The sequence below is a fragment of the Pelophylax lessonae genome (assembly GCF_965119305.1).
Source record: "Pelophylax lessonae genome assembly, chromosome: 3".
Taxonomy (NCBI): Eukaryota; Metazoa; Chordata; class Amphibia; order Anura; family Ranidae; genus Pelophylax; species Pelophylax lessonae.
This window is the reverse complement of record NC_138770.1, coordinates 627,563,396-627,591,075: the sequence shown is the minus strand read 5'-3', so window position 1 is coordinate 627,591,075 and position 27,680 is coordinate 627,563,396. Positions and strand designations below refer to the sequence as shown.

Here is a 27,680-nt window from a genome sequence, read left to right as displayed (position 1 = left end):
GTCTATGGTGAGTTCGGGTTCAGACAGTGAAGGCACCAACAGCTTGAAGAGAGATGCGGCATACTGTTGTAGCTGATCCGTGGCGATCGATTCGGGTATACCCCTTAGCTTAATGTTGTTACGCCTGGAGCGATCCTCCAGGTCCGCCACTTTATTTCTCAGCCATGAAAGTTCGTCCGATTGGTTGTTAAGCTTGTCTATGACTGAGTTAATGGTGTCAGCATGTGTTTGCACCGAGTGTTCCACTCGATCGATCCTAGATCCCAAAGCAGAGATCTCTGCAGTGATGCGATCTGTATTATGCTGCATATCAGCTTGCATGGATGCTCTTAGGGAGAACAGCATTTCCCTCATGGAAGCTTCCGATATGGGGTTCCCCCCCTGACGAAACAGCGCCCGATGCAGTAGTGACAGGCAATGCCTGCATCTCTGGAAGTGAGTGGTGATGTGATACTTCCATACCTGAGATGCCTAGAGGTCCTGGCGGCGAGTCTCTCCTCTGCCTGCTTTTCGCTGGGCTCCGGGATGTAGGCGAGGGTGGTGAGGGTGACCCCGAGGACTGACCGCTGTCAGGGTTCCCGATGATCCTGCACTGTGGATGCGGAGGCGGGAGTAGAGGTAGCTTGGCAAGCGGTTTGTCTCCCTGCTTGGAGCTCCATGCTTGTCCTTTCCCGCTGGCGCCATCTTGGCGGAGTCCATGCGCCTGTGATATGAAGAAACCGGACAGTTTGTTAAGATGTCCGGTTTCCTTCTACCTGCGGGTCATCTCTGAATGTTCAGCGGGCTATCAGGTAGCGGCACAGCTATTTGTTCAGTCGGTAGGCGCCCTTGCTGCGGCTTGTGTCTCTGGTGGCTCACGGAGCTGACTTACAGTGCAGCCATCTCTCGTGCTGGCAGCCACGCCCCCCGCTTTAATGAATTTTAATGCACAAAAACACAATATAATACCCACTTGTTTGGTAAAATATAAAGGATGATATTACACCAAGTAAATAGCAACCTAACATATCATGCTTTAAAATTGCACGCCCGTGGAATGGAGATGGACGCATGGATAGGGGGGGGGCACCCCTGCGCCCCATATGCACCAGCCGCCACTGCTTTAATGAATTTTAATGCACAAAAACACAATATAATACCCACTTGTTTGGTAAAATATAAAGGATGATATTACACCAAGTAAATAGCAACCTAACATATCATGCTTTAAAATTGCACACCCGTGGAATGGAGATGGACGCATGGATAGGGGGGGGGGGGGCACCCCTGCGCCCCATATGCACCAGCCGCCACTGCTTTAATGAATTTTAATGCACAAAAACACAATATAATACCCACTTATTTGGTAAAATATAAAGGATGATATTACACCAAGTAAATAGCAACCTAACATATCATGCTTTAAAATTGCACGCCCGTGGAATGGAGATAAACTACGGTACTTGAATGCCAAACTGTGTGAGTTACACAGGAGGTCTAGCGCTGGAATTATTGTTGTTCCTATAATGTTTGCAGTGATACCTCACATGGGAGGTGCGAACACGATTTACATGTATGTGCAAGACCTGTGTATGCGTTTGCCTTTGTGTGCAAGCACTGTGGGATAGGGGCGCTTTAAAAACATTTGTATTGTTTGTTTTATTTAATTTTTTTTATTTTTACACTGTCTCTTTAAAAAAACAATTTGATCACTTTATTGTTTTGCGGGTACTATTAATGAAGCTGCCAGTTGAGGACCTGTGAGGCGTCTATTTCTCAAACTAGAGACTCTAATGTACTTGTCCTCTTGCTTAGTTGTGCATCGGGGCCTCCCACTTCTCTTTCTATTCTGGTTAGAGGCTGTTTGTGCTGTTCTCTGAAGGGAGTAGCACACACCGTTGTAGGAAATCTTCAGTGTTTTGGCAATTTCTCGCATGGAATAGCCTTCATTTCTCAGAACAAGAATAGACTGTCGAGTTTCAGAAGAAAGTTCTCTTTTTCTAGCCATTTTGAGAGTATAATCGAACCCACAAATGCTGATGCTCCAGATACTCAACTAGCTCAAAGGAAGGCCAGTTTTAAAGCTTCTCTAATCAGCACAACAGTTTTCAGCTGTGCTAACATAATTGCACAAGGGGTTTGTAATCATCAATGAGCCTTTTAACACGATTAGCTAACACAATGTACCATTAGAACACAGGAGTGATGGTTGCTGGAAATGGTCTCTGTACACCTATGTAGATATTCCATTAAAAATCAGCTGTTTCCAGCTAGAATAGTCATTTACCACATTAATATGTCTAGACTGTATTTCTGATTACCATATATACTCGAGTATAAGCCGAGTTTTTCAGCACATTTTTTGTGCTGAAAACGTCCCCCTCGGCTTATACTCGAGTCATAAAAGAAAAAAATGTCCCTGGCCGGCCCGACGTGCTCCTGAGGCACCTTAGATTTAAAAATGGCGCCACCCGGCGCCAACATGTCACCGCACATGCGCCGCCGCTGCTCGGGAAAGGCCGTACATGTTCGGCTATTCCTGGGAATAGCCGAAAGTATACAAGCTTTTCCGAGCAGCGGCAGCACATGCACGGTGACGTGTTGGCGCCGGGCGGCGCCATTTTTAAATCTAAGGCGCTTCAGGAACATGTAAGTGAGACTTCTCCAAAGCCACACTACCTGCCATTATGTGGGGCTACGGGCATACTACAAGAGATGCAGTGCATGCCCGCAGCACTTCATCTCCTGTAGTATGCCCGCAGCCCCGCATTCACTTGTACTATGCCCGCAGCCCTGCATTCTCCTGTACCATTACCATGCCCACAGCCCTGCATTCTCCTGTACCATTACTATGCCCACAGCCCTGCATTCTCCTGTACCATGCCCGCAGCCCTGCATTCTCCTGTACCATTACTATGCCCACAGCCCTGCATTCTCCTGTACCATTACTATACCCACAGCCCTGCATTCTCCTGTACAATGCCCGCAGCCCTGAATTCTCCTGTACCATACCCGCAGCACTGCATTCTCCTGTACCATGTCTGCAGCCCTGCATTCTCCTGTACCATGCCCACAGCCCTGCATTCTCCTGTACCATGTCCGCAACCCTGCTTCTCCTGTACCATGCTCGCAGCCCTGCATTCTCCTGTACAATGCCTGCAGCCCTGCATTCTCCTGTACCATGCCGGCAGCCCTGCTTCTCCTGTGCCATGCCCGCAGCCCTGCATTCTCCTGTACCATGTCCGCAGCCCTGCATTCTCCTGTACCATGCCCGCAGCACTGCATTCTCCTGTACGATGCCCGCAGCACTGCATTCTCCTGTACAATGCCCGCAGCCCTGCATTCTCCTGTACCATGCCCGCAGCCCTGCATTCTCCTGTACAATGCCCGCAGCCCTGCATTCTCCTGTACAATGCCCGCAGCCCTGCATTCTCCTGTACAATGCCCGCAGCACTGCATTCTCCTGTACCATGTCTGCAGCCCTGCATTCTCCTGTACCATGCCCGCCGCACTGCATTCTCCTGTACCATGTCCACAGCCCTGCATTCTCCCGTACCATGCCCACAGCCCTGCTGCACCTGTACCATGTCCGCAGCCCTGCATTCTCCTGTACCATGCCCACAGCCCTGCATCTCCTGTACCATGTCTGCAGCCCTGCATTCTCCTGTACCATGTCCGCAACCCTGCATTCTCCTTTACTATGTCTGCAGCCCTGCATTCTCCTGTACCATGTCCACAGCCCTGCATTTTCCTGTACCATGCCCACAGCCCTGCATCTCCTGTACCATGCCCACAGCCCTGCATTCTCATGTACCATGCCCGCAGCCCCTGTTTTGGGTCTCGTGGTGGTCCAGTTCGGTCTAGTAGCTGCTGCATTTCCCACCCTATGCTTATACTCGAGTCAATCATTTTTCCCAAAATTTTTGTGGTAAAATTAGGGGCCTTTGGCCTTATATTCGGGTTGGCTTATACTCGAGTATATACAGCAATTTAACGTTCTCTTCATTGAAAAAAACACAGTGCTTTTCTTTAAAAAATAAGGACATTTCCTTATTTTATATACTGATTTACGTCGCAAGCGACAATTGTCAGAAAAAGGCTTAGTAATGTTACAAAGATGTCCTATCTACTGGATGTACAGTGTAGCTTTTATAGAAGAGATGGGGAAATGTGTTTTTATATAATTCTGTTCTAGCAACAGCATGAGAATGGCTTAGTAAAGATCAGAGAAGCTGAAATCAGGCAGCGCAGCAGTGCTTTTATACAGTGCCTGTTGCGTTCTAACCCACAAAGCATGAAATAAAATACTGCAGTAAGTTGGCAAATAAAAGGTTGGCAACATCTGGATTTCATTTTTGGAACAAATAAATATCTTTCCTGTGTTCTACTAATCTGTGTGTAAAGGGCCTAACTGAATCTAATTACTCTTTTTGGTCTGCTAAATGTACCATAAAAAGTGTTTTGTTTTATCTGTTCAATAAGTGCAAAAATACCTGTTGATCCTGCCAGAAATCCAAACGAGCTTGTAGCTTCCTGTGCTGCACCCTTATCAGTTAGCATTGTTGCCAGATGTCTCTGTGGACAACATGAAATCTTCCTCCATTGATATTTAAAAGAGGAAGGGTGTTTTGTAGCCCTGTCCTAGGGTGACTGAGCATTGTCACTCTAAGACATGTATTATGTTACCGGCAGAATCACTCATTAAGAAAAACAAAAAACAAAACCTGGAAAATGAAAAATATGGCAGGCCCTATATCTAGGGACCGGTATGTTAAAATATATATTTTTTTTGTACATGAGTTTACATATTCTTTAACTGCATAATTCAGCTTAAACCACAGCATTTCAGTAGTAGAACTGAGGTCATCATTTTGTCATGGCTGCTCTAAAATACAGAATTTATTCTGTATGAGTCCTTGTAGTTGAATACTTTCCTTGTTGCATGAGCCAAATTTGCTGTTACATCTTAGAATTCATAACTCTCTCAATACCTGAAAATGTTTGAGGCAGTGATGCAGCAAAGTAGCTCCACACCATTAAACTCCTTCCAGCATGCTTCACAGTTGGGCTGAGGCTTTGTTGTTGGTTTGAATACCAACAACATACAACATACCAAACTTTCTTGTTAGTTATGCTTACCAAAAATACTTTTCTCTTTCGTTCATTGACAGACACAGCTCTCCATTATTCAGAACCAAAGGGTTATATTGTCCCTACAGGAGTAGGACACTAGGCATAAAAAGACTTGTGGGCAGTCCTAGGTGGTATACGCACCCCCCTCTCTGCTATAGGTCTTCAGTTCTTTTCTGCCTAGTCAGGAGTAAGGAACTAGTTCCCTGCCGGGAGCTTTGGTCCTGGAAATTTTGTTTTCCTTTTAAATGGCATTTTTTTCTCCTATTTTTTTGCTGTGAGATCTACAATCAACTGCCGGGCTGGGTGACACACTGGATAATCCAGATCCAGTGGTCCACCCAGTCTGGCCAGCGAGCACACGCTGACCTTTAGCTACATGCTGGGTCAGCCGCGACAGGCCCTATCCCAGCCTGGGATGGCCAGGGAGTTAAACGTCTCGCAGGGACACATATGACTGGGTGTTGATAGTCCGCGTCATAGTGTTGCCTTAGCTGACAGCCCCCCACTTTGGTGACAAGGAGGTTCTGTCTTGGGAGTGTTACCCACACCCTTTTGCTGGATCGGTAAGTACAGGGCCCCTTCCTCTCCTTCCCTGAACGTGGAATGGGGCGCGGATACTCCCTGGGGTTGTTCTCCCGCCCCCTCACCCCCCTCCCTTCACTGGGTGAGGCCATGAGCTGGCTTTTTGCACTTGCTCTTAGGGGGTTGCTGGGGACGCTGCTGCCTCTGTGTCCCCCTGGCCTAGGTACCTAGAGCACTGTCCCCCCTCCACCCTCTGGGTTTTTTGCTAGGGGGGGCATTCCTTTGCGGTCAGACCATGCAGAAATTTAGGAAGCAGCTTTTTGGCCTACTGGCTGGGCGCTGTATGGGGCGGCCCCAGTGAGGGCAGCTGAAGCCGCCACTTTCTGTTTAAGCATCCGCACTCCCCTCTGCTGCCTTTGTTGGTCTAGGTCCCACGCACACACGACTGGGTATCCATTAATTTAGCCCGCGGTTAGGCCGTGCGGCTGAGCCGGGCGCCTTCTCCGAGAGGGGCAGTGCTGCGCGGGTGGTCCTGTTTGCCGGCAGCTGTTGCCACCATTATTCTGTAGGGCACCCACCCTTCCCAGTGGTACAGGACATCAGGGTATCCTGCCCGCCCTTCCCTGCCTCATCTGTTTAATCAGATTCTGGATCTGGCTCTGTTGCCATGGACATGGACCACCCTGCGGGGGCCTGTAGCCACACTCCCTGTTCTATCAGACACTGAGGATGATTCCTCCACTCCCGTAGCACTAGAAGGCTCTGGTTGACTTACTGATTGCATCTGTGCGGGAAACTTTGAAGGTGGAGGATGCAGCTAAAGCTGCTACAGAGGTGGCTTTCTCCTTTGACACCCACAAGCCGTCTGGCGCAGCAAAGGTGTTCCTTTATCCCTACTGTTTTGACAGGTTTGTCTATAAAGATTGTGAATGTCCAAAACGCCCCTTTGTGGTTCCTAAATGCTTTGCTGTGGGGTACCCCTTTGAAGAGTCACTTCTCAAGAAGCGGCATGTCCCGCCAGTGGTAGACTCCCCCTGTCTCCAGGTTGAACAAGGCTACCATGATTCCGGTAGAGGAATCTCCGGTTTTTAAAGATATGGCTGACAGGAAGGCGGAGTCTGTTCTGTATTGCTGGTTCGGTGCAAATACTGAGTGGGCTAAACTTTTGTGCCGTGATCTAGGGGGTGAGCAGATTCCCTCTGCCTTTGCTGAGTTGGAGGACCAGTTGGTCCAGGGGCTGCAGTTTGTCTGCGATGCCTCTTTGGATGTGGCTCCCCTGATTTTAAGCTATCTGTTCTGGCAGTGGTGCTTAGGCGTCTATTGTGGCTTAAGTGTTGATCTGCGGACCAGACTTCTAAAAAAGCTCTGACTGATTTACCTTTTCAAGGCGATCACCTGTTTGGGGCTACCCTGCATGACATCATTAAGAGTCTCAAAGGGGCGAAGAGTGCCTTTCATTCACAGTCTGGGAAGGGAAAAAAACCTTGTTGCAGGCGCGGCCCATCTTTCTCTGCACACAAAACGATTTTTGTTGCTCATTGTCTACAGACAAGGGTTCAAAACCTTTCAAGTCCTTATTGGGAGGTTCCAAGTGGCTATGGCAACCCAAGAGCGAGATTCTCTAGACCTGTGGACAAGGCTCCTTCAACATGAAGGTGCACCCTCACCCATACCTGGGTTGGCGGGACGTCTTTGCTGGTTTCCTGGGCCATGAACCTCCTAGCTAAATGAAAATTAGGTTCACGAAGTGATACTGCTCGGTTACAAGATAGAGTTTAGTTGTTGCCCTCCGGGTAGGTTCTTTTCTTCCAATGTACGTCTGTTGCCGGACCAATTGCAAGCTCTCTATGGGGCAGTGCAAGACCTGTTGTTTCAGGGTGTGATTGTCCCGGTTTCGGTATCAGAATGGTTTCAAGGTTTTTTCAACCCATTCATGGTCCCAAAGGAGGAGGGAAAGGTACGTCCGATTCTGGACCTCAAGGCCCTAAACTGCTTTGTGCAGGTAGAGAAATTCAGAATGAAGTCCATTCACATGGTAGTGACATCCCTACATTAGGGGGATTTTCTTGCCTCTATCGACATCAAGGATGCTTACCTGCACATTCCAATATGTGCCCGACGCCAGCACTTGCTCTGTTTTGCTGTGGGAGAGGAGCATTATCAGTTCATAGCATTACCCTTTGGTCTCACCTCCGCTCCTCGGGTCTTCACAAAGGTGTTGACCCTGGTTCTGGTGTTGCTACGCCAGTGGGGGATTGCAGTACTGGGCTACCTGGACAACCTCCTTTTGCAAGCAGAGTCCTCTGCTGCCTTAATGGACGACGCAGAGATAACTATACAGACCCTGAAGGAGTTTGGTGTCTTCTAAACTACCAGAAGTCTGTTCTGTTTTCATCCAGAAAATTGGATTATCTGGGTCTGACTCTGGATTCAGCTCTGGCCAGAGTGTTCCTTCCTCTGAACAAAGCTCCAGAAGCTGTATGCTGCGGTTCATCTATTGCTGTCCAGCAGGTGGTCCTCCCTCCTCACTTGCATGCGGGGGGCTTGGCCTGATGTTATCTACCTTTGGGGTGGTTCCGTTTCCCCAGTTCCATATGAGGTCCCTTCATAGGAGTATCCTGGTAAAATGGGACAAGTGTCTGAGGTCTCTGGACAATCAGATCCGGCTAAATCGGGAAACCAGGGGGTCCCTGGTCTGGTGATTTCGCTCTTCGGCAGGGCAAATCCTTTCTCCCCTTGTATTGGACAGTGGTCACCACGGATGCCAGTATTTCTAGGTGGGGAGATGTCCTGGGACTGAGCTCCACTCACAGTTTTTGTTTGCTGGAAGAGTCCAGACTATCGGTCAAGGTCTGTGAACTTTGGGCAACCAGGCTGTGCCTGGATCACTGGACGGATCGACTCTGGGGGCTCCTGGTACGAATCCAGTCAGGGAAATGCCACGGCGGTGGCTTATATCAGTCACCAGGGCAGAACAAAGAGTAAGTTGGCAGCCCTGGAAGTTGCCGGCATCCTCTGCTTTGCAGAACGCTTCGTTCCAGCCACCTTCGCCGTACACATTCTAGGAGTGGAAAACCGGCAGATGGACTATCTCAGCTGGGTGAAGTTGGACCAAGGGGAGTGATCTCTTCATCCGGACGTCTTTCATCAAATTTGTCTCCGGTGGGGTACTCCTGAGGTGGATCTGTTGGCGTCTCGGCTCAACAGAAAGGTACCGAGGTTTGTGGCAAGGTCACGGGAACCTCTGGCGGATGCCACAGATGCTATAGGGGCCCTGTGGGGCCAGTTAAAAGCAAAAAATGACCAGCGCTATGGAGTGTGCGGTGAAGCGTGAACGGCTATCAGGTGTAAGCAGCCAACAACCAAACCCCAAAGGGGTCAAGATATAAGTAAAGTGCAAGAAAGGGGTTGAAAACGGCGCTACCTATGTGCAATAAATAATAAGGTGCAATCACTTGCAATCAAATGATAAATAAGGGGGTGTGTCCCATAAAACCATAAAAGAGGTAAAATGAATATATACTGTATATTGGGTGGATTCAAATAAAATGGATTAAATCTCCTCATGTGTGGTAGATACAACCCAAAAAGTGCTGGAGTGCAATAAATAAATTTATGACATAGACAAGTGTGTTTATTGTGATAAAAATATATGAATGAATCAATACAGTGCAGAAGTAAAATAAATCATGTGTTGGGTAATAATCCTGGCACTATTACTATTTGAAAGTGTAACGTGCCAATACAAAACAAATTGGTGATAAGAGTGGTGAGTGAACCAGGGAAAAATCCCTTAAGGTAAGGTGGCAGCTGCAATCACCTGTGTAACCACTAGGTGTCACGCTGTGTATACAACCTGCCGTGCATAGACCAATGTATATCTCCGAGGGTCCCCCTCCACGGTCAACAAGGCACCAGTTGGCGTGTTTTCATGTGGAAAAAGAAAGAGGGGAGCCCCATGAGGTATTGATCACAAATAGTAAGAGAAAACGTAGCATCCACTCACTGTGAGAGCTGCCTCGGATCAGTAGCAATCACCGGGAAGCTTCCGCGTTCCACGGCGGTGGAGTCTCGAAACCGGAAGTGACGCTATGACGCAATGGACCCGCCCTACGCGTTTCGTCAGAGGATGTCTGCTGGACCGGCGTCACCACGGCGCACTCCCGGTCTTCTTATAGCCAGCCCTTGTCATGGCAACAGATCGGCTGCCTTCAGCCATCTTGATGCTCCGTGTTGTTGCCAAGTAGAGGCCATCTTGCTACTCATTGTCTTACTATAAATGAGTATAAAGGGCGGCTTGTTTACATCATTTTCGAAGCAGCTTTCACCGGACTACTATGAGGGCCATATCATAAAAAGAATTGTTTGTAAAATGCAAAAAATGTTTTCTTTAAAAATGTGGAATACAACCTTTAATGGAAAAAATTAAAAAAATGAAAATAGGAACATATGTGAATAAAAAATCTATTTGTATTTAAAAAAGCATCATATTTCAAAAGCTTAAAAAACTTTTAAAAAATCGGGAATTACATATTTAATCAGTGTGTGGAGAATTTTTGTAAACATTAGGTACAATATATTGAAATTAATGGAAAGGTTCTTTGCTGGGACTGAGCGATATGTGAGTCATCCGTCTACCACATGGGGGAAGAGAGGAAGGAATTTATGTGTATTTGTGTTTTCTTGGAGACTCAAGTAAGCGGCTATATATGAAAAGGAGAAACCGGGGCGAGAAAAAAAGGGGGAAAAATGAAAGGATCAAAAAAATTCAAAAGGATCAAAAAAATGATCAAAAAAATGAAAAAACTGTGGGGCCAGTATTGTCTAGTCTATGCCTTCCCTCCTCTCAAGCTTCTGGCTTGGCTTTTGAGCAGGATTGAGGCTGAAGGAATTCAGGTCATTCTAATGGCCTCGGACTGGCTTTGCCGGTCTTGGTATGCTGACCTGGTGCGATTGGTCGCTGACGTCCCTTGCAGACTGCCTCTCAGGGAGAATCTGCTGTCCCAAGGGCCGATCTTCGCTCCTGCTTTACAGTTGCTAGCTTTGATGGCCTGACTGTTGAAAGCCAGGTGCTGAAAGATGGAGGTTTGCCTGGGTCTGTGATTCCGACTTTGCTGAAGGCTAGGAGGTCTATCTCTAGGAAGTTTTATCATCATACATGAAAAGCGTACATTTTGTGGTGTGAGTTGATCGGCGTTCTTTTTCGGTGGCTCGGATTTTGAACTTTCTTTAACAAGGTGTTCAGCAGAAATTGGCCTTGAGTACCATCAAGGGCCAGGTGTCTGCCTTTGCGGTCTTTTTTCAGCGACCCCTTGCCACACACTACCTGGTGTATGCTTTTATTCAAGGGGTTCGACATCTGACTCCACCGGTGCGGCCTCCTCTACCGCCGTGGGATCTGAACTTTGTGGTTTCAGTTCTCCAGAAGCCTCCTTTTGAAAATATTCGACAGATTCCCCTGCTTACAATGTCCCAGAGGGTTGCCTTTTTGGTGGCTATCACCTCTGCTCGCAGGGTGTCGGAGCTGGTTGCGCTGTCGGGTCTTACCCCCTACTTGGTGGTCCGCAAAGATAAGGTGGTTCTTCGTCATTCCCTTCCCAAGGTAGTCTCTGATTTCCATTTGAATGAAGACATTGTGTTGCCTTCCCTGTGTCCCAGGCCCAAACATCCTAAGGAATGTGCTGTATGCCCTGGCTGTGGTTCGGACGTTTCGGATGTATTTGGCAGCCACTGAGTCACGGACTCACCGTTTGTGATCACAAATGGGAAAAGCAAAGGGCTGTCCGCTTCTGTGACCATTTTCAGATGGATCAGACAGATGGTGACTATTCAATCAAGGGTCGGGTTTCCCCTTTCCCTGTAATGTCGCATTTTACAAGGGAGCTTAGTGCTTCTTGGGCCTTCCATCATCAGGCGTTAGTGGTGCAGGTTTGCAAGGCGGTCACTTGGTCGTCAGTGCCCCCTTAACTAAATTCTACAATTCTTCAAAGTAGAAGTGTTGGCATCTGTTTAAAGGGTCTGTTCCCTCTCTGGGGGTGTATTGTTCAGGTTGGGCTCCAGTTGTTTTTTATTGAGCTCCTGTTTACCTGGTTGGCTATTGTGTTTAGCCTAGAATTTTTTTGTTGTCCCACCCCTCATGTTTGGCACTGCTTGGGGATGTCCCTATGGGGTTTTTGTACTTACCATAAAATGTATTTCTCTGAGTTCATTGACGGATACAGTACCCACCCCTCTATGGAGTTAAATACTTCTGACACTGCTTGTTACTAAACTGAAGCCCCATAGCAGAGAGGGGGATGTATACCAGCTAGGACTGCCCATAGGCGTAGCCAATTTTTTTTTTCTGCCTAGTGTCCTACTCCTGTAGGGAGCTATAATAACCCTATGGTTCCTTATAATGGGGAGATGTGTCCATCAATGAACTCCGAGAAATGCATTTTATGGTAAGTATGAAAATACAATTTTTGTCTCGCTTGGCAACTACCTACATAAAAATGTACTCCCTTCCTATTGAGGAATACATTTCTTAAATGTTGCTAATTTTCAGCTGTGTGGGTGTCGCAACTGAAGTTTGTATATAAAGCTTATGGCGTAGACTACTTACATGCATGCATTTGAATATTATTATACAGGATTTATATAGTGCCAACAGTTTGCGCAGCACTTTTATATTGTACAGTGGGGACAGTACAATTTCATTACAGTAGGAATAGGAGAGCCCTGCTCATGGAGCTTACAATCTAAAGTGAGGGGGAGTTGGTCAAAAGGTAATTGCTGTGGGGATGATCCGATGGAGGTGACTCGGGTACAGTTCTTAGGTGGACGTGGAATAGGCTTCCCTAAAAAAGTGAATTTTCAGGGATCACCTAAAGGCAGACAGGGTAGGGGCTGACCGGACATACTGAGGCAGGGACTCCCAGAGGATAGAGGCTCTAGAAAGGTCCTGGAGGTGAGCATGGGAGGAGGCAACAAGGGAGCTAGCAAGCAGGAGGCCTTGGGAGGAGCGGAGGGGACAATTTGGGCTATAACTGCAGAAGCGGTTTTCAATGTAGTTGGGGGCGATGTTGTGGATTGCTTGTGTGTTGTGGTTAGTATATTGAATTTTATATCGTGAGATAGTGGAAGCCAATGAAGGGATTGGCAGAGAGGAGCAGCAGTTATGGATCAGTTAGTAAGATGTTTTAGTCTAGCGGAAGCATTCATAATAGAGACTGAAGGGGGGATAGCCTGCATAAAGGTAGGCCTGTGAAGAGAGGGTTGCAGTAGTCAAGGCAGGAAATAACCAAAGCATGAATAGGTTGTTTTGTGGTGTCGTTAGTCAGGAAGGGGCGAATTCTGGAATTCTGTTGCAGAGGTTAAGGCGGCAAGATTAAACCAGGCACACACCACCCCCAATAAAAAGTGCCATTTGGTGAAGAGGAGGGGGAGAAGGCCTTAAAGCAGAACTTCCTCTTTTGGTTGGAGCTCCTCTTTAAGTATGCTGAGCTTTTCTCACTCTTATGTCCAGGTTGGCAGGTGACCACATATCGCTATATTATCAGCAGAGAATGGTTGTTTTGTATGGATGCTGTCAAAGTTTGAGAATGAAAGACATTCACTTTATCTACCATATTTGGCCACCTCAAAGTCCTTGATGTGTACTTTTTATATGCTACTTTTACAACATGTTATTTGCCTAATTTAAGCAGTTTTGTATGTAGGGCCTTTAAGTGGAACTCCTACGAAAAGGCTTTCTTATTTTGGATAGAGAAGAGAAGAACTTGAACCTCATTTAGGTTTTTATTGCATTCTATGTTCTGTTTGGGATATTTTCTGTCATCACAATAAAGAATGAAAAGAAATCTCACTTTTTACAGTTGGCAGCTGAGCAAGTACAATCTTGCTAAGGAAGGTTCCAACTAATTTTAATTTTGTGATGTAGGAGTTCTAAACTCTATGACTCATAACTCAATGGGTGGTATATTGTCCTAGAGGCTGCTCACCAGCAACTGTAGGGTCTTGCTGGACCCCTGGAGTTGTTTATTGAAGTTTTGAAAAGATGGGAGAGCCACATAAGTTTGCATAGACCTTTTAAAAGATCTTTATTATCCACTTGCTGACTGCCTCTCGTAGGAGTAGGGCGGCAGAGCGGCTCTCCTGTGCGTGATCCAGCACTTCTGGTCAGGGGGCGTGTATGCGGGCTGCGCTGTGATTAGTCACAGCACAAGCTTATCAGCGTGTGCCGGCCAGTGATTGACCGACGGCATCCGCTGATAGGCAAAGAGGAGGATGGGACAGGGCTCTGTGAATGTAAACAATACAGACCCCTGTCCTGTCAGCGGGGATGTGCCGGTTTTTGTAAAAACAGCATACAGTGAATGCACCAAGCACTGTTAGGCACACATTGAACCCCTTAATCACTCTAGATGTTACCCCTTCCCAGCCAGTGTTCTTAGTACAGTGACAGTGCATATTTCTCTTACGTCCTCCGACAGTCGCCGCCTACTCTAAGTCATCACTATTGGGTATTGACTTCCGCTCCGCAGGAGCAGCTAGGCATAAGACTTAGTCAAAAGAACAAAAGCATTTGCATAGATACACCCATGGGGGCTGTCCCACTGGTCAATACCCCCCCTGCAGTGACACTCCCAACTCAGTTTGTTTCTGCCTAGCGTCAGGAGTAGTTAGGCTTCCCTGTGCTGGGGCTACAGTCTCAGCCTTTCTAATCTTCTTCTTTGATTTTCTTTGAAAATGTCAGTTTTTTCTTTGATTTACTAGCTGTTTATTTTGTCAGCTTTAGTTTTAGTCGGAAGAACGAGCGATCCTTTGGCAGATGCCTCGGATGCGTTGGTGGCCCCTTGGCATCAGTATCGTCTGATGTATGCCTTTCCTCCGATTCAGTTGTTGTCCAGATTCCTTCACAGGTTAGCCTCGGAACAGCACCTGGTGATTCTGGTAGCGCCGGACTGGCCACGCCGGTCTTGGTATGCCGACGTTGTTCACCTGGCAGTTGCACCTCCTTGGCGGCTGCCAATGCGGGAAGATCTACTGTCTCAGGGACCGATCTTCCATCCTGCTTTACAGTCGCTGGCTTTAACTGCCTGGCTGTTGAGACCCAGGTCCTGAGAGACAGGGGTCTCTCCCCTGAGGTAATTTCTACTTTAATTAAGGCTAGGAAATCCTCATCTGGTAAAATCTATTACTGTACCTGGAAAGCTTACTTCGCCTGGTGTGAGTCCAGGGGGTTCTCCCCTCGCTCATACTCGGTGTCGAGAGTGTTGGCTTTCCTCCAGTCTGGGGTGGACCAGCACCTGGCGCTGGCCACAATAAAGGGCCAGTTGTCTGCACTGGCTATTCTTTTCCAACGCCCTGTGGCGTCTCATTCCTTAATTTGCACCTTCATTCAAGGAGGGAGCCTTTACCTCCATGGGACTTGAACTTGGTTCTGTCCGTGTTACAGCGTTCTCCCTTTGCAAACATTCGGGAGATATCGTTACCTCTGCTGTCTAAGAAGGTTGCCTTTTTGGTGGCGATCGCTTCGGCTCGCAGAGTGTTGGAACTGGCAGCGTTGGATAGGTGGTCTTGTGACCTCATTCGTCTTTTCTTCCTAAGGTGGTTTCTGAGTTCCACCTTAATGAGGACATTGTCCTGCCTTCGCTTTGTATGAAGCCTAAGCATCCTAAGGAGGTTGCTTTGCATTCCTTGGATGTTGTCAGGGCGATCAGGGTTTACCTGTCGTCTACGGAGTCCTTTCGGAAGACGGATTCCCTCTTTGTCCTTCCTGAGGGACCTCGGAAGGGCATGGCTGCGTCTGCAGCGACCATTGCCAAATGGATCAGACAGACCATTGAACAGGCTTACGCCTTGAAGGAACGGGTTCCACCCTTCCCTGTTAAGGCGCACTCTACTAGATCTGTGAGTGCGTCTTGGGCTTATTGGCATCGGGCCTCGGTGGCCCAGGTGTGCAAGGCTGCAACTTGGTCATCGGTGCACACCTTTTCCAAATTCTATAAGGTGGATGTTCTGGCATCAGCTGATGCCTCCTTTGGCTGCGGCAGTGCCATAGGGGACCCTTGTCTTTTTGTTGGTCCCTGGCTGTTGGGGTGTTTATCCCCTGGATATTTCTTTTTCCTGGGTTGTTGCTCCTGTTGAGCCTTTTCTATTGCCCAGAAGGTTCTCTTACTGTGCGCGTGAGGTTCCTTTCTCTGATGTGGGTACTGCGTTGCCTGTTCTACGGTTGCGTCTCCCACCCCTCATGTCTACACTGCTTTGGGACATCCCAATAGTGATGACTTAGAGGAGACGGCGACTGTCGGAGGACGTAAGAGAAAACTGAATTTTTGTAAAATCTTACCTGTAAAATTCCTTTCTCTGAATCCTCCGACAGTCGCCGCCCCCGCCCCTCTGCGGGTTGCATGACCACACAATTGTCCGTAAAATAAACGCAGTGCCAAGAAGCAAAAAATGGCCTGGTCATAAAGGGGGGGAGGGGGGGGTGGTAACTCTACTAGAGGTCAAATAGTTAAGCAACCACCAACGTGTTTCGGGGGCTCAGCGCTTCCCCTTCATCAGGGCTAAAAACCAGATAATGTATGCGCATGGATTTGAAAAGCCTACAGTATCTGTTTTTTAGCCCTGTTGAAGGTGGAGTGCTGAGCCCCCAAAACATGTTGGCTGTTACAAAAAGAAAACCTTTAAAGGCCTATACAAAGTGGGGTGGCACTCCCTTTCTTTCAAAACTTCAATAAACTAGTTTCATCTGTCCAAGATGGGATTTTCCCATCTTATCTTTTGTATCACACAGCTCTTTCACACGGGCGATCCGATCAGATCCGCCTGTTTTTTAGGCGGATCTGATCGGATCCTCCATGCAGCTCTATGGGGCAGCGGTTGTTAGCGGAGACATCACCACTGACACCCGCTGCCATCCGTATCCGATCGTGGCCGTGAAATCCGGACGGATGGAAACCCTATTTTTCCACCCGTCCAGGGATCGGATCGGATGTAATCATCCGATCCCCAATAGAGAGCAGCAGGAGTAACACTGCAAGCGGAGACGGAGCTGTCATTCGCCGGCTCAGCGGGGATTGGTGGATCGATCCCCGCTGAGCAGCACGGATCCGCCTACGGAGGCGGACCGTGTGAAAGAGCCCTTAGTAAGAAATCTACCAAAAGGAGTTGAAGATATCAAAAAAATTCTGAAAGGGGTTCAAACCCTTGCCCACTGTGTTCTTAATGAACAAAAACATTTTGCCTGGAGTTTTATGTAAACAGTGAAGCTGATATCACCCGAAACTAATAGTGTCCTGTTTTGTTTTGCAGCGAGGTTGGTATGGAACGGAGAATGAATATTATCTCCTGCAGTTCACACTCACTGTACGCTGCCTTTTTTACACCAGCTTCTGCCTAGAATACAGCGAGCATTCGGGAGATGACAGCAGATGCTACACCTTTCCATCAATGCTGGCCTATGTCTTCTATTACCCTTTATTCCACAATGGTCCCATCATTCCCTTCAACGAGTTCTCTGAGCAAGTATGTATTTTCAGTATGGTTTAGTATCTGTGAGATTACTTTCCTGTTATCCACCATGTTATCCTTGTTTTCCATTTACCATTTTGTCTTTGTGTTTCAGACAATCCTATAGCCCATGGTGACCAATCTTCTATTTTCTTTCACTGATTTATTCTGTTCTGTAATATATGTAAAATATCTTGCCCTCGTGAACCCACACACACAATATCTGAATGCCTCACACTTTGTTTTATGCATTTATATTAAAGCCCAACTCCTTCTTCTCACCCACAAGTGCTTTGCCAATGACCCTCCTGTTTTTTTTATTTATTTATTTAATTTTTATTTTTTAAGCTTATCTGACCTAGATGTCTTCAGGTCGCTCACATTACATGGAGCATCTTCTTTCTCTTCTCATCTTCTCTGGCAGTGGTTGGTCTTTGATCCATCATTTTATGTGGGTCTAGGGCTAAGGTGACGCCCCCTCAAACAGCAGAACTATAATGTACTGTACTTACAATATATCCTCAGTCTTCCGGGGTAAATAATGCTTAGTCTCATTTTGCCTGAAATACTGAGGACACCTAGTGGTATAATATAATTTTTGCAGGGCGCAGTGCTGGAGAGTAGGGTAGTTATGCAGTGTAGAGTGTAGGGCTCTGGTGACGCCCCCTCGAGCAGCAGATCCATAATGTACTGCACTCTCAATAGATCCTCCGTCTTCAAGTTTGAAGGATGCTTAATGTCATCTAACCTGAAAGACTGAGGATACCTATTGGCATAATAGAATTACTGCAGGGCACAGTGCTGGAGAGTAGGGTAGTTATTGCGGCTAAAGCAACGTTTATGTTTTAAACTGCTGCCAAGGGACAGCTCTTTTTTTTTTTTTTTTTTTTTAATTTATGATGGAGTTAGGCATTTAAGGGTTTGTTCACTTTTTCCTGAAAAACGAAAAGGTAAACTAACACCCTACACCCTGTGTAGCGGTCTGGGGATTTGAAATCCCCACTCTTTTTTCTGTAGGGCTTCCAGGATGAATCAGAGCAATTCTGGTTATCACTGGCACGTGACTGTGGGGGGGGAGGTGTAGGGTTTTAGTTTACCTTTTAATTTCTTCTGATCTTACACTTTAATGTAATCCTATCTGTAAAGAGAATTTATGGGGGTTACCTTAACATAAAGCTGTCTTTAGAGGAAGAGAAATGCGGGGGGGGGGGGGGGGGGGGCAAGTGGACATTTCTGCCTTCTTTTAAAAATATTAATATAATAATAATGTTAAAGGAGAAGTATAGCCAAAGCTTTTTTGGCTATACTTCTCCTGTTAATCAGTTAGTTCTGCACTCCTGTGATCTGTTTTCAGCAGACAGTGGGCTGAACCCAACTGATAGCTGACATCACAGAGACGGCCCAGGCTCAGGAAAGCCTGGATCGGCACCTGGCTTAGCCTCTCAGCGATCCCCTGAGAGTCTCAGTCAGCCCCTCCACAGCCCAGTGTTCCAGTGAGCACTGCAAGGGAGAGCAGAGAGCCGGTGACTGACAGTCCCAGCTCTCTGCTCAGAGCAGAGGTGAGAACTGAGCAATCAGCGGTGTTTGATCGATCGGTTCTCATGGTAGAGCCGGCGGGGGAAAGAAGCAGCATCGAATCGATGCCACATCCACCTAGGTGGGTATAAATGTTAGTTTTATTTTTTTAAAAGCCATACTTTTCTTTTATAATGCTAACCCGTTGGCTTCAGAATTTTGGAGTTAATAACCCCAACCAAGTATGCAGATTTAAAAAATGACAGGCTAAAGTCAGAAGTCCTACCTGTGTTCTGGATAGGTAGCACACATTACTAAAGACGCCAGATCACCAAGACAGACAGGTTACTAGAACTTTCAGGAGATCAACAATGGCCATCGCTCTGTTTTTCTCTTATGGCAGGTTTACATTAAATTAGTGTCCTTAAATGAAGTTAGTATTGTTTGTGGTGCACAATATTTTTTTTTATATACAATAAATGTCTTTTTTTCTCTAACTTGCAAGTGCAGTAGGGCAACAGAGCCAAAAATATTGCCCTCTGAGTCAAACAACAAAGACAATAAAAGAGCAAAAGAAAACAAAGAATGAAAAGAATTGGGAACTGATTACCAGGCTGAGAACTCATCCAGTTCTGCAGGGAACTGCATGTGATCTACAATGATTTAAAGAATTTTCACCAAGCTGAACTTTTGCAAAATACAGCTTACAGATTGCTTTGTGCTGGCCCAACATTAGTCTTCCTAATTTTTTAGCTGAAAGCTGAACTGGGCAGATACTAAACACCACTGTGCCTTTCAGATAATGTGTTCATTTAAAAAAATGGTTCATGCATTTTTTAATGCTGCTAACAAAAGTACCTCTATCTGTCTATATACAGTGCATCTGGTATTCACAGCGCTTCACTTTTCCGTGTTTTTTATGTTACAGCCTTATTCCAAAATTGAATAAATTCATTATTTTCCTCAAAATTCTACAATGCCACATAATGACAACATGAAAGAAGTTTGTTTGAAATCTTTGGAAATTTATTAAAAATAAAAAGCGCAAAAAATCCCATGTACAAAAGTATCGCAGCCTTTGTTGAAGCTCCTTTGGCACTAATTACAGCCTCAAGTATTTTTTAGTATGATGCTACAACAAGCTTGGCACACCTATTTTTTGGGCAGTTTCTCCCATTCTTCTTTGCAGGACCTCTCAAGCTCCATCAGGTTGAATGGGGAGGGTGGTGCACAGCCATTTTCAGATCTCTCCAGAGATGTTCAATCAAGTTCAAGTCTGGGCTCTAACCGGGCCCCTCAAGGACATTTGCAGAGTTGTCCCGTAGCCACTTCTTTGTTATCTGGGCTTTGTGCTTAGAGTTGGGTTGTTGTCCTGTTTGAAGATGAACCTTCGTCCCAGTCTGAGGTTCAGAGCCCTCTGGAGCAGGTTTTCATCAAGGATGTCTTTAAATTGCTGCATTCATCTTTCCCTCGATCCTGACTAGTCTTCCAGTTCCTGGCGCTGAAGCGTTGTGAATACGGATGCACTGTATTCGCTTATTACTTGCTTATTACTTGCAGTCATGTGGGAGATAGATTAGAAAGGGAAGGCAGCACTTTGAACCAGTTGGGAGCTAGTGCAGAGCATTGTGCTGCCTCACTAACCCTGGGGTCTTGCAGATCAACATCTTCCTAGCCTATCTTCACAGTACACTAATACACAGTATACATATTAAAAGTTGATCTTGCTAGGCAATATCCAGTTTACACAGAGGCGCATTATACCTGTCATTCCAGTTCTTGCCTTCACTCACCTGTATTATGCTTGGCAGTATCTGTCCACATTAAAGCTGAACTCCAGCTTTTGATACACTATACATCGTTCGTTTGAGCCAAGCTGGCCCAAATGAACTATGTCCCTCGCTAACATTTGAGGCCACTGGATGTTTGGTATAAACTGTATGTAGCTGAGGCTACATACAGTACAGCACTGTGTTCCGGGTGCGAGCTGAGACCTTTCATACCCTAAACACAATAGAATCTATATGATCGCCACTCAGAGAAAGCAATGTCTCCTAGCAATAAATACAAAGCTTTCTCTGATTGGCTGAGTCATAGGTTGTGACATCATCAGCCCACCTTTCTGACTCTAATATCACAACCTCTGACTCAGCCAATCAGAGGAAGCTTTGAATTCATTGCTAGAATACATTGCTTTCTCTGAATGGAGCGCCAATCAGATAGACTCTATCTAGTTTCGGGTATGAGACAGGAAGTCATGGCTCAAACCCGGAACACAGTGCGGTATACAGCCTCAGCCACATACAGTGGCCTCACATGTTAGTAAGGGACATAGTACATTTGGGCCAGCTTGGTCCAAACACACTATATAAAGTAGAACAAAAGTTGGAGTTCAGCTTTAAAGTGACTGCAAAGTCTTGTTTTTTTTTTGTTTTTTCCAATAAAAATAACAAACATATTATACTTAACTCCTCTGTGCAGTTGGTTTTGCACAGAGCAGCCCGGATTCTCCTCTTCTTGGGTCCCTCTTCGGCTCTCCTGGCCCCTCCCTCCCTTTCAGTGCCCCCACAACAAGAAGCTTGCTATGGGGGCACCCGAGCCAAGGCACAGCTCCGTGTATTCATTCAGACACAGAGCTGTGGTTAGGCCCCACCCCCTCTCTCCCCTCATTGGCTAATTGACTTTGATTGACAGCAGCGGGAGCCAGTGGCGCTGCTGCTGTGTCTTAGCCAATAAGAAGGGGAATCCCAGACAGCTGAGAGTCCTGGACATCGCTGGATTGAGAGGGGGCTCAGGTAAGTATTGGGGGGGTTGCTGCACACAGAAGTTTTTTAATATTAATGCATAGATAAGATTGCATTATGATATAAAACCTTCTGACTTTACAACCCCTATAACTCTTTCATGGGTTCAGGGGTCAGTGAAGTGTAGATACCTAGATCAAATTTAGCAGCATTTTGTATTACAAGCTGACAAAAGGAAAAATTTGGTTAACCCCCATTATAAATGTCTTGGTATTTAAAGTAATTGTAAACCCTTACATTTACCCAGTAAAGGGACTATCCTCCGGTTATACACAGAGATGAAACAAGAAACAAATCCTCCTACATAAGTTGTACCTGTTTTATATGTGGTCTTCTCTTCTCTACATCCGTTCAAAGTCCAGAATTTATTAAGCTTGTCTAAGCTGTCAGAAAAAAGGAGCCGAAGAGGTGAAGTTCCACTCTGCAGAGATCAGTGAGGAGAGCTCTCAGAGCTGATTGGAGGGAAGGGGCACACTCCCTTCATGCAGAACACAGGAACAGAGCTGAGGCTCTCAATCAGCTGGAGGTCCCTCCCCTGTCACCACCTTTCTCTTGGTGTCAGCAAAACTTGTCAGAAGTGATTCATGTTGATAGCAGGGGAATGAAGCCGCAGACAGGGAATGAAGCAGCAGACAGAAATGACACTCGGTGCTCTTTATTCACATAATAGAGGGATATGCTTTGTTTATTTTTTTGTCTGAGGTTTACAACCACTTTAAGGGGCTGCAGCCAAGAGCTTGGTATTAATTTTTTTCAGCCGTTGATTTGGGCTTTCATGTATAGGTGATCTGAGCGATTCTTTAGCTGCTCAATCACTTTTACAGGACTGGTTTTTAAAGCGGTTGTACACCCAAAAAAAAAAAAAAAACCTGCAAGACAAAGGCATAATGAGCTATTATGCATTGCATACTAGCTCATTATGTATTACTTACCTTAGAACGAAGCCCCGACACGGACCCCCGGACATCGCTGCGGGCACTGCCATGATCCCTCTGCGTCTCTTCCGGGTTCGGCGGCTCCGGCGCTGTGATTGACCGGAGCCGCGATGACGTCACTCCCGGCAAGCTCCCGGCAAGCAAAACTGAAGGTCCCCACGGACCTTCAGAGCGCATGCGCCGCTCGCGTGAGCGGCTGCATGCACTGCAAATATCTATTAATTAATATCTATTAATATTAATTGTACCTACAGGTAAGCCTTATTATAGGCTTACCTGTAGGTAAAAGTGTCAAAAAGCGGGATACTACCGCTTTAAGAGCTCAGGGAAAATTTTTAATAATTGCCCTGACAGAAAAGTGGTTTGGGCCACTTCACATCTTTCTTTTGGCAAATCGCGTGTCTTACGGCATGTGACTGCTAGAACCGCGGTACGGTTTGTTGTGGTAACATTCATTCTGAATATACTTATTCAGTAGCAGGCAATGTATCTGCACTGCTGTGCACCCCAAATCACATTCCATGCATTGATCTGATTGATAAAATGCGATAGCCTCTTATTTTATAATGATGTTAGAATATAGTTCTTCTTTCAGGTTGCATCATTTATGATTCCGAACACTATGCTCTGTAGATGATCCTTCAGCTTCCTCTAATGCTGTGTTTTGATTGCTTCGTACCTTGCAAGCTGACGCAGCTCTGCAACTAAATTATAAATGATGTACTTTTTCCAAGTGTGTTGCTATGACAAATAATTTTATATACGTTTCAGTTGTGCTGTAAATGAGTGTGGGTGTTTTGATCCATGGTGAGACACAACTTTGTGGTGTGTCATATCAGAATATATAGATGCAGCTGGGGTGGACTGGCTGTGCGCATACAGAAAGCTCTTAAAGGAGAACTGTTCTGAAACAAATGTATAAAATGTGAAAACCTGGAGTCCCTTCTCTGACATAGTCACAGTATATCACCTAATGTTTCTGCCTACAGATCTGTTATTTTTTTTCCTTTTCTTTAACCTCTTCCCGCCCAGCGTCCAGCACCCCGTTAAAGTGATTGTAAATGCTCAATTTTTTTAAAACTAAAATAACAAACATGATATACTTACCTGCTCTGCGCAGTCGTTTTACACAGAGCAGCCCTGATACTCATTTTTTTCATGGGTCCCTTGCTGGCGCTCCTAACTTTTCCCCCATGTTGAGTGACCCCAGAGCAAGCAGCTTACATTGTGCATGCTCGCTCCTAAGTCCTGCTATGTGTGTCTATAAGACACTGGTTGTGATTGACAGCAGTAGGAATCGGTGGCTCCCGCTGCTGTCTCTGATCCAATGAGGAGGGAGAGAGACACTGCTCTTATTCACATTGCTGGATTGAGATCAGATTTAGGTATCTATAAGAGGGAACTGAGGAGGGGCTCTGCTTGCATTAGTTTTTTTTTACATTATTGCAGATAATACATTAAAGTGTTACTAAACCCACAACAGTAATATCAGTCTGTATATGCAGTAAAGCATGCTTGTTATGCTCATTGTGGAACCTAAGGGGTTAATCCTCTGCATTATGTCAAAAGGCTGTTTGATCCTGTTTTCTCTGATCCTCCCCTTCTTCCACAGTCCCCAATCCATCTGCTGAACCTTGGAGGCACTCTGCACATGCTCAGTTTGGTGTTTTTTATTTTTTATTTTTTGGAAGAGTGCATATGATCAGCATAGGGCCAATCAGCACTGTCCAGACAGAGGGTCAGGGGTCATGCAGCCTTATAGGACAGTCAGAAGAGATTGAAAATGCCTACAAGCTTTAACCAATGCTCGGCCAGACACTGGTAAAAGTCACAAGACTGCTATATACTGCTGATGAGAAAAAGTATTTAGCAGTTTAAATTTACTAAAATAATTGCATTTCCATGTTCAGTGTATTGTGGGAGACCAGATATAGTGAATGCAGGCTCCTGGGTAACAGTTTAAGGTAAAAAAAAAACCTTCTGCCTTTAGAGCCACTTTAAGTGAGCTTCTATGCCCTGGTCGCAGGAAAGACTTCCTGACCACATGACCACTGTGATTGGCTGTCACAGCAGTCGCATAATTGGGAACCAGTGGGACTAGAGGCCCATACCTGTCTATGACAGCTCGATCACTGTGCTGGGAGCACGGAAACTGCCGTTCATGGACACATACGTGCAGCATGTGTGTGTTGCAGCCCACCCTCTTTGCTACTGCACATATGCCTTATGTGGATTGCAAGAGGTTAACGAGGTAACAAGCATACAGGGCATGCATGCACGTTATAGCAGACTATAGGTCCTTTCACACGGTGCGCCGTCCGACGAGGTCTGTTCTCTGCTCAGCGGGGGATTGATCCGCCGATCCCCGCTGAGCAGGCGGATGACAGCTCCGTCTCCGCTCTGTGTGCAAAGACAGAGCTGTCAGATCCCCCGCTGTCCTCTATGGGGAGATCGGATGAGAACGGACCACCTGTCCATTCTCATCCGATCCCATCTGCCAGACGGATGGAAAATAGGGTTTCCATCCGTCCGGATTTCACGGACAGAATCGGATAGCAGCGGGTGTCAGCGGAGGTGTCTCCGCTGACATCCGCTGCCCCATAGGGATGCATGGAGCATCTGATCCGGTCCACCTGAAAAACTGACAGGCGAATCGGATTGCCCGTGTGAAAGGGGCCTTAAGCCTCGTACACACTAGCAGGGCTGATTGAAAAAAAAAACTGACAGCTCAGGAGGAGCTGATGTACTACCTATCCGACGTTAGTACAGCGATCTCCCATTCTGTGCTGTTGTTTTCTGAACTGTGCCCCCCCCCAGAACACTCCAGTCAGCGCTCCTAGACATTGGCTGAGAGTGTTGCTAAGGAGCTGATTGGCAGTCCTTTTTGGGTCATGCCCCCAACAGAAGCAGAAAGGCTGGCTTCTGTTGGACCAACTCCAGTACATACGGGCCGAATGTCAGCCAGTTGTGTGCTAGGCTTTACCTCCTAGCCTGCTTTTCTCCAGGACTGACAGATCCACACTCATTGCCACCATCTCCTCCTAACTCTTTTTCTGGACCAGTGTGTTCTTATTTGTGCCATGCGTGGCTACTGATGATTTAATTCTTGCGCATGCACACTGATGTTACAATTTCCTAGCATTAGGCTCAATTCTCAACATCTTACAGATATGGGATAGAACGTACACTACACTGTACGTGTGCCGCAGGAGCAGAATGGAACGGGAGTTTTGTGGTGGAAGAGGCAAGCAAAGTCTCTTCTACTGAAAAACGCTACATCCTAGAAATTTTTTCTTTCATATAAAGTTGCACTTTCATGGTATTGTAATTGTTGCAGTTCAGCTCACAGCAGCCTCAGGATTAGAGCAGTGCATTTAGAGAACTTTTGTGTTATTTTTCATGTTGATAGGGACAGGGTATCATAAAACTCACTACAAGAATTACAATCTCATGTAATTGATTAACAAGGTAAATCTCAAATTATTGTGTGTAGGGAGAATCAGTTTTTTTTTATTCAATATAGTTGCAATTTCTAGGGTATAAAGTTCAGGTTTGCGTAAAGTGGCCTGAAGTCAGAGATAATTGGGGTTAATTGGGCACAGCGATCCCATGCCATCGTATTCCGGTCACATATGGCTTTTGCCGATGCGCATCTTTTACCAGTCAGAGTGGCTTGCATATTAATAATGTTATATGTTTTGATCCCCGAACAAGTGTTTACATAAAAAGAATTAAAATGTCATCGGCACCGTTAATGAAGGTTATAACTTGTCTGTGCCGCATCTGCTTAGAGCGGCTCTCTCTGTGCTCGCTGTTTGCCCGCCGCTGCCTTTGTTCATATATTATAGTTAGAAATGTTAATTCTGTTGTTTCCGAGCTTCAGATGGTTGTTCGCTCACACCGCATCCAATAATTAGAATTTGCATGTACGGAGTTTATTGGGGATTTGACTTGCGTCGCCTGAACTTTAAGGTGAAAAGTCACATTAAAGATCAACCTTCCTCTAATGAATTCTAATATGTTAGGTTGGAGTAAGAGCACGGGTTTTGGTCTGGGGGGACATTTTTAGAGAAAAACCTGGGCTAATGTTGTTCGTGTCTGTATAAATGAAAAAAAAAAAAAAAAATAATGGTGGCACAAAAAAGAACACCTTGTGTTCTCAGAAACTTTAATCCACAGTAAGGGCACTTTCACATGGGCGATCCGATCCGATCCCCCTGTCATCTTTTAAGGCGGACCTGATCGGATTCTCCATGCATCCCTATGGGGCAGCGGGTGTCAGCAGAGACATCTCCACTGACACCCGCTGCTATCCGATCCGATCCTGTCCGTGAAATCCAGACGGATGGAAACCCTATTCTCCATCCGTCTGGAGGATCGGATCGGATGAGAACGGACAGGCGGTCCATTCTCATCCGATCTCCCCATAGAAGACAGCGGGAATCTGACAGCCCTGTTTCTGCACACAGAGCTGAGACGGAGCTGATGGTTCGATCCCTCGCTAAGCAGAGCGGACTCCATCGGGCGGTGCGCCCATGTGAAAGGGGCCAAAAGCCAAAGAAATGCCGCTCTAGGTGAGTGACGGACTCTCACACGTTGTGAACAGGAACCCAGGGGGCTGCACAGCTCATCTGTGAGATTCAGATCACAGGTATGACAGGAGCATAAAAGGTAACGCGTTGTGGAGCCTAAGCCATTTTCTGACATATGTTGCTTACAAGGTAAAATCAGTATTTTTTGCTAGAAAATTACTTTGTCACACGGTATTTGTGCAGCAGTCTTTCAAATGCATTTTTTTTCGGAAGAAATACACTTTTACCTAAAAAAATCTCCATAGGCGATGCTTTAAACACTTTTAACAAGTACCAGTTTAGAGTTATAGAGGAGATCTAGTGCTAGAATGATTGCTCTTGCTCTAACGATTGTGTTGATACCTCACATGTGTGGTTTAAACACCGTTTACATAAGCAGGTGCGATTTGCATATGCGTTTGCTTCTGTGCGTTAGCACGGCGGGACTGGGCACTTTAAAAATGTTTTATTTCTCTTCTTTTATTTATTTAATTTTACACACTGTCCCTTTGAAAAAAAATGTTTTGATCACTTTTATTGCTTTCACAAAGGAATGTACACATCCCTTTTGACTGTAATAGGCAGTGACCGGTACTCTTTATGGAGAGATCTGGTGTCTAAAAGACCCCAAATCCCTCCTTTGCACTTAAAAGCACTCAAAACGCCAAATTTGGCTGTTTTGAATGCTGTTATTTTTTTATTAAATCTGGCGCCTTTAAGGC

General features: G+C 46.1%; 1 protein-coding gene across 1 annotated transcript in view; it reads left to right on the top strand.

The window, feature by feature from the left end:
* The window catches only part of HHAT (hedgehog acyltransferase), a 651,154-nt gene that overhangs the window by 81,331 nt on the left and 542,143 nt on the right, over positions 1-27,680 (top strand). Inside the window, exon 6 of the mRNA XM_082249768.1 lies at positions 16,936-17,148. Coding sequence (XP_082105894.1) covers positions 16,936-17,148 — 213 coding nt within the window. The remainder of the gene's footprint in view (positions 1-16,935; positions 17,149-27,680) is intronic.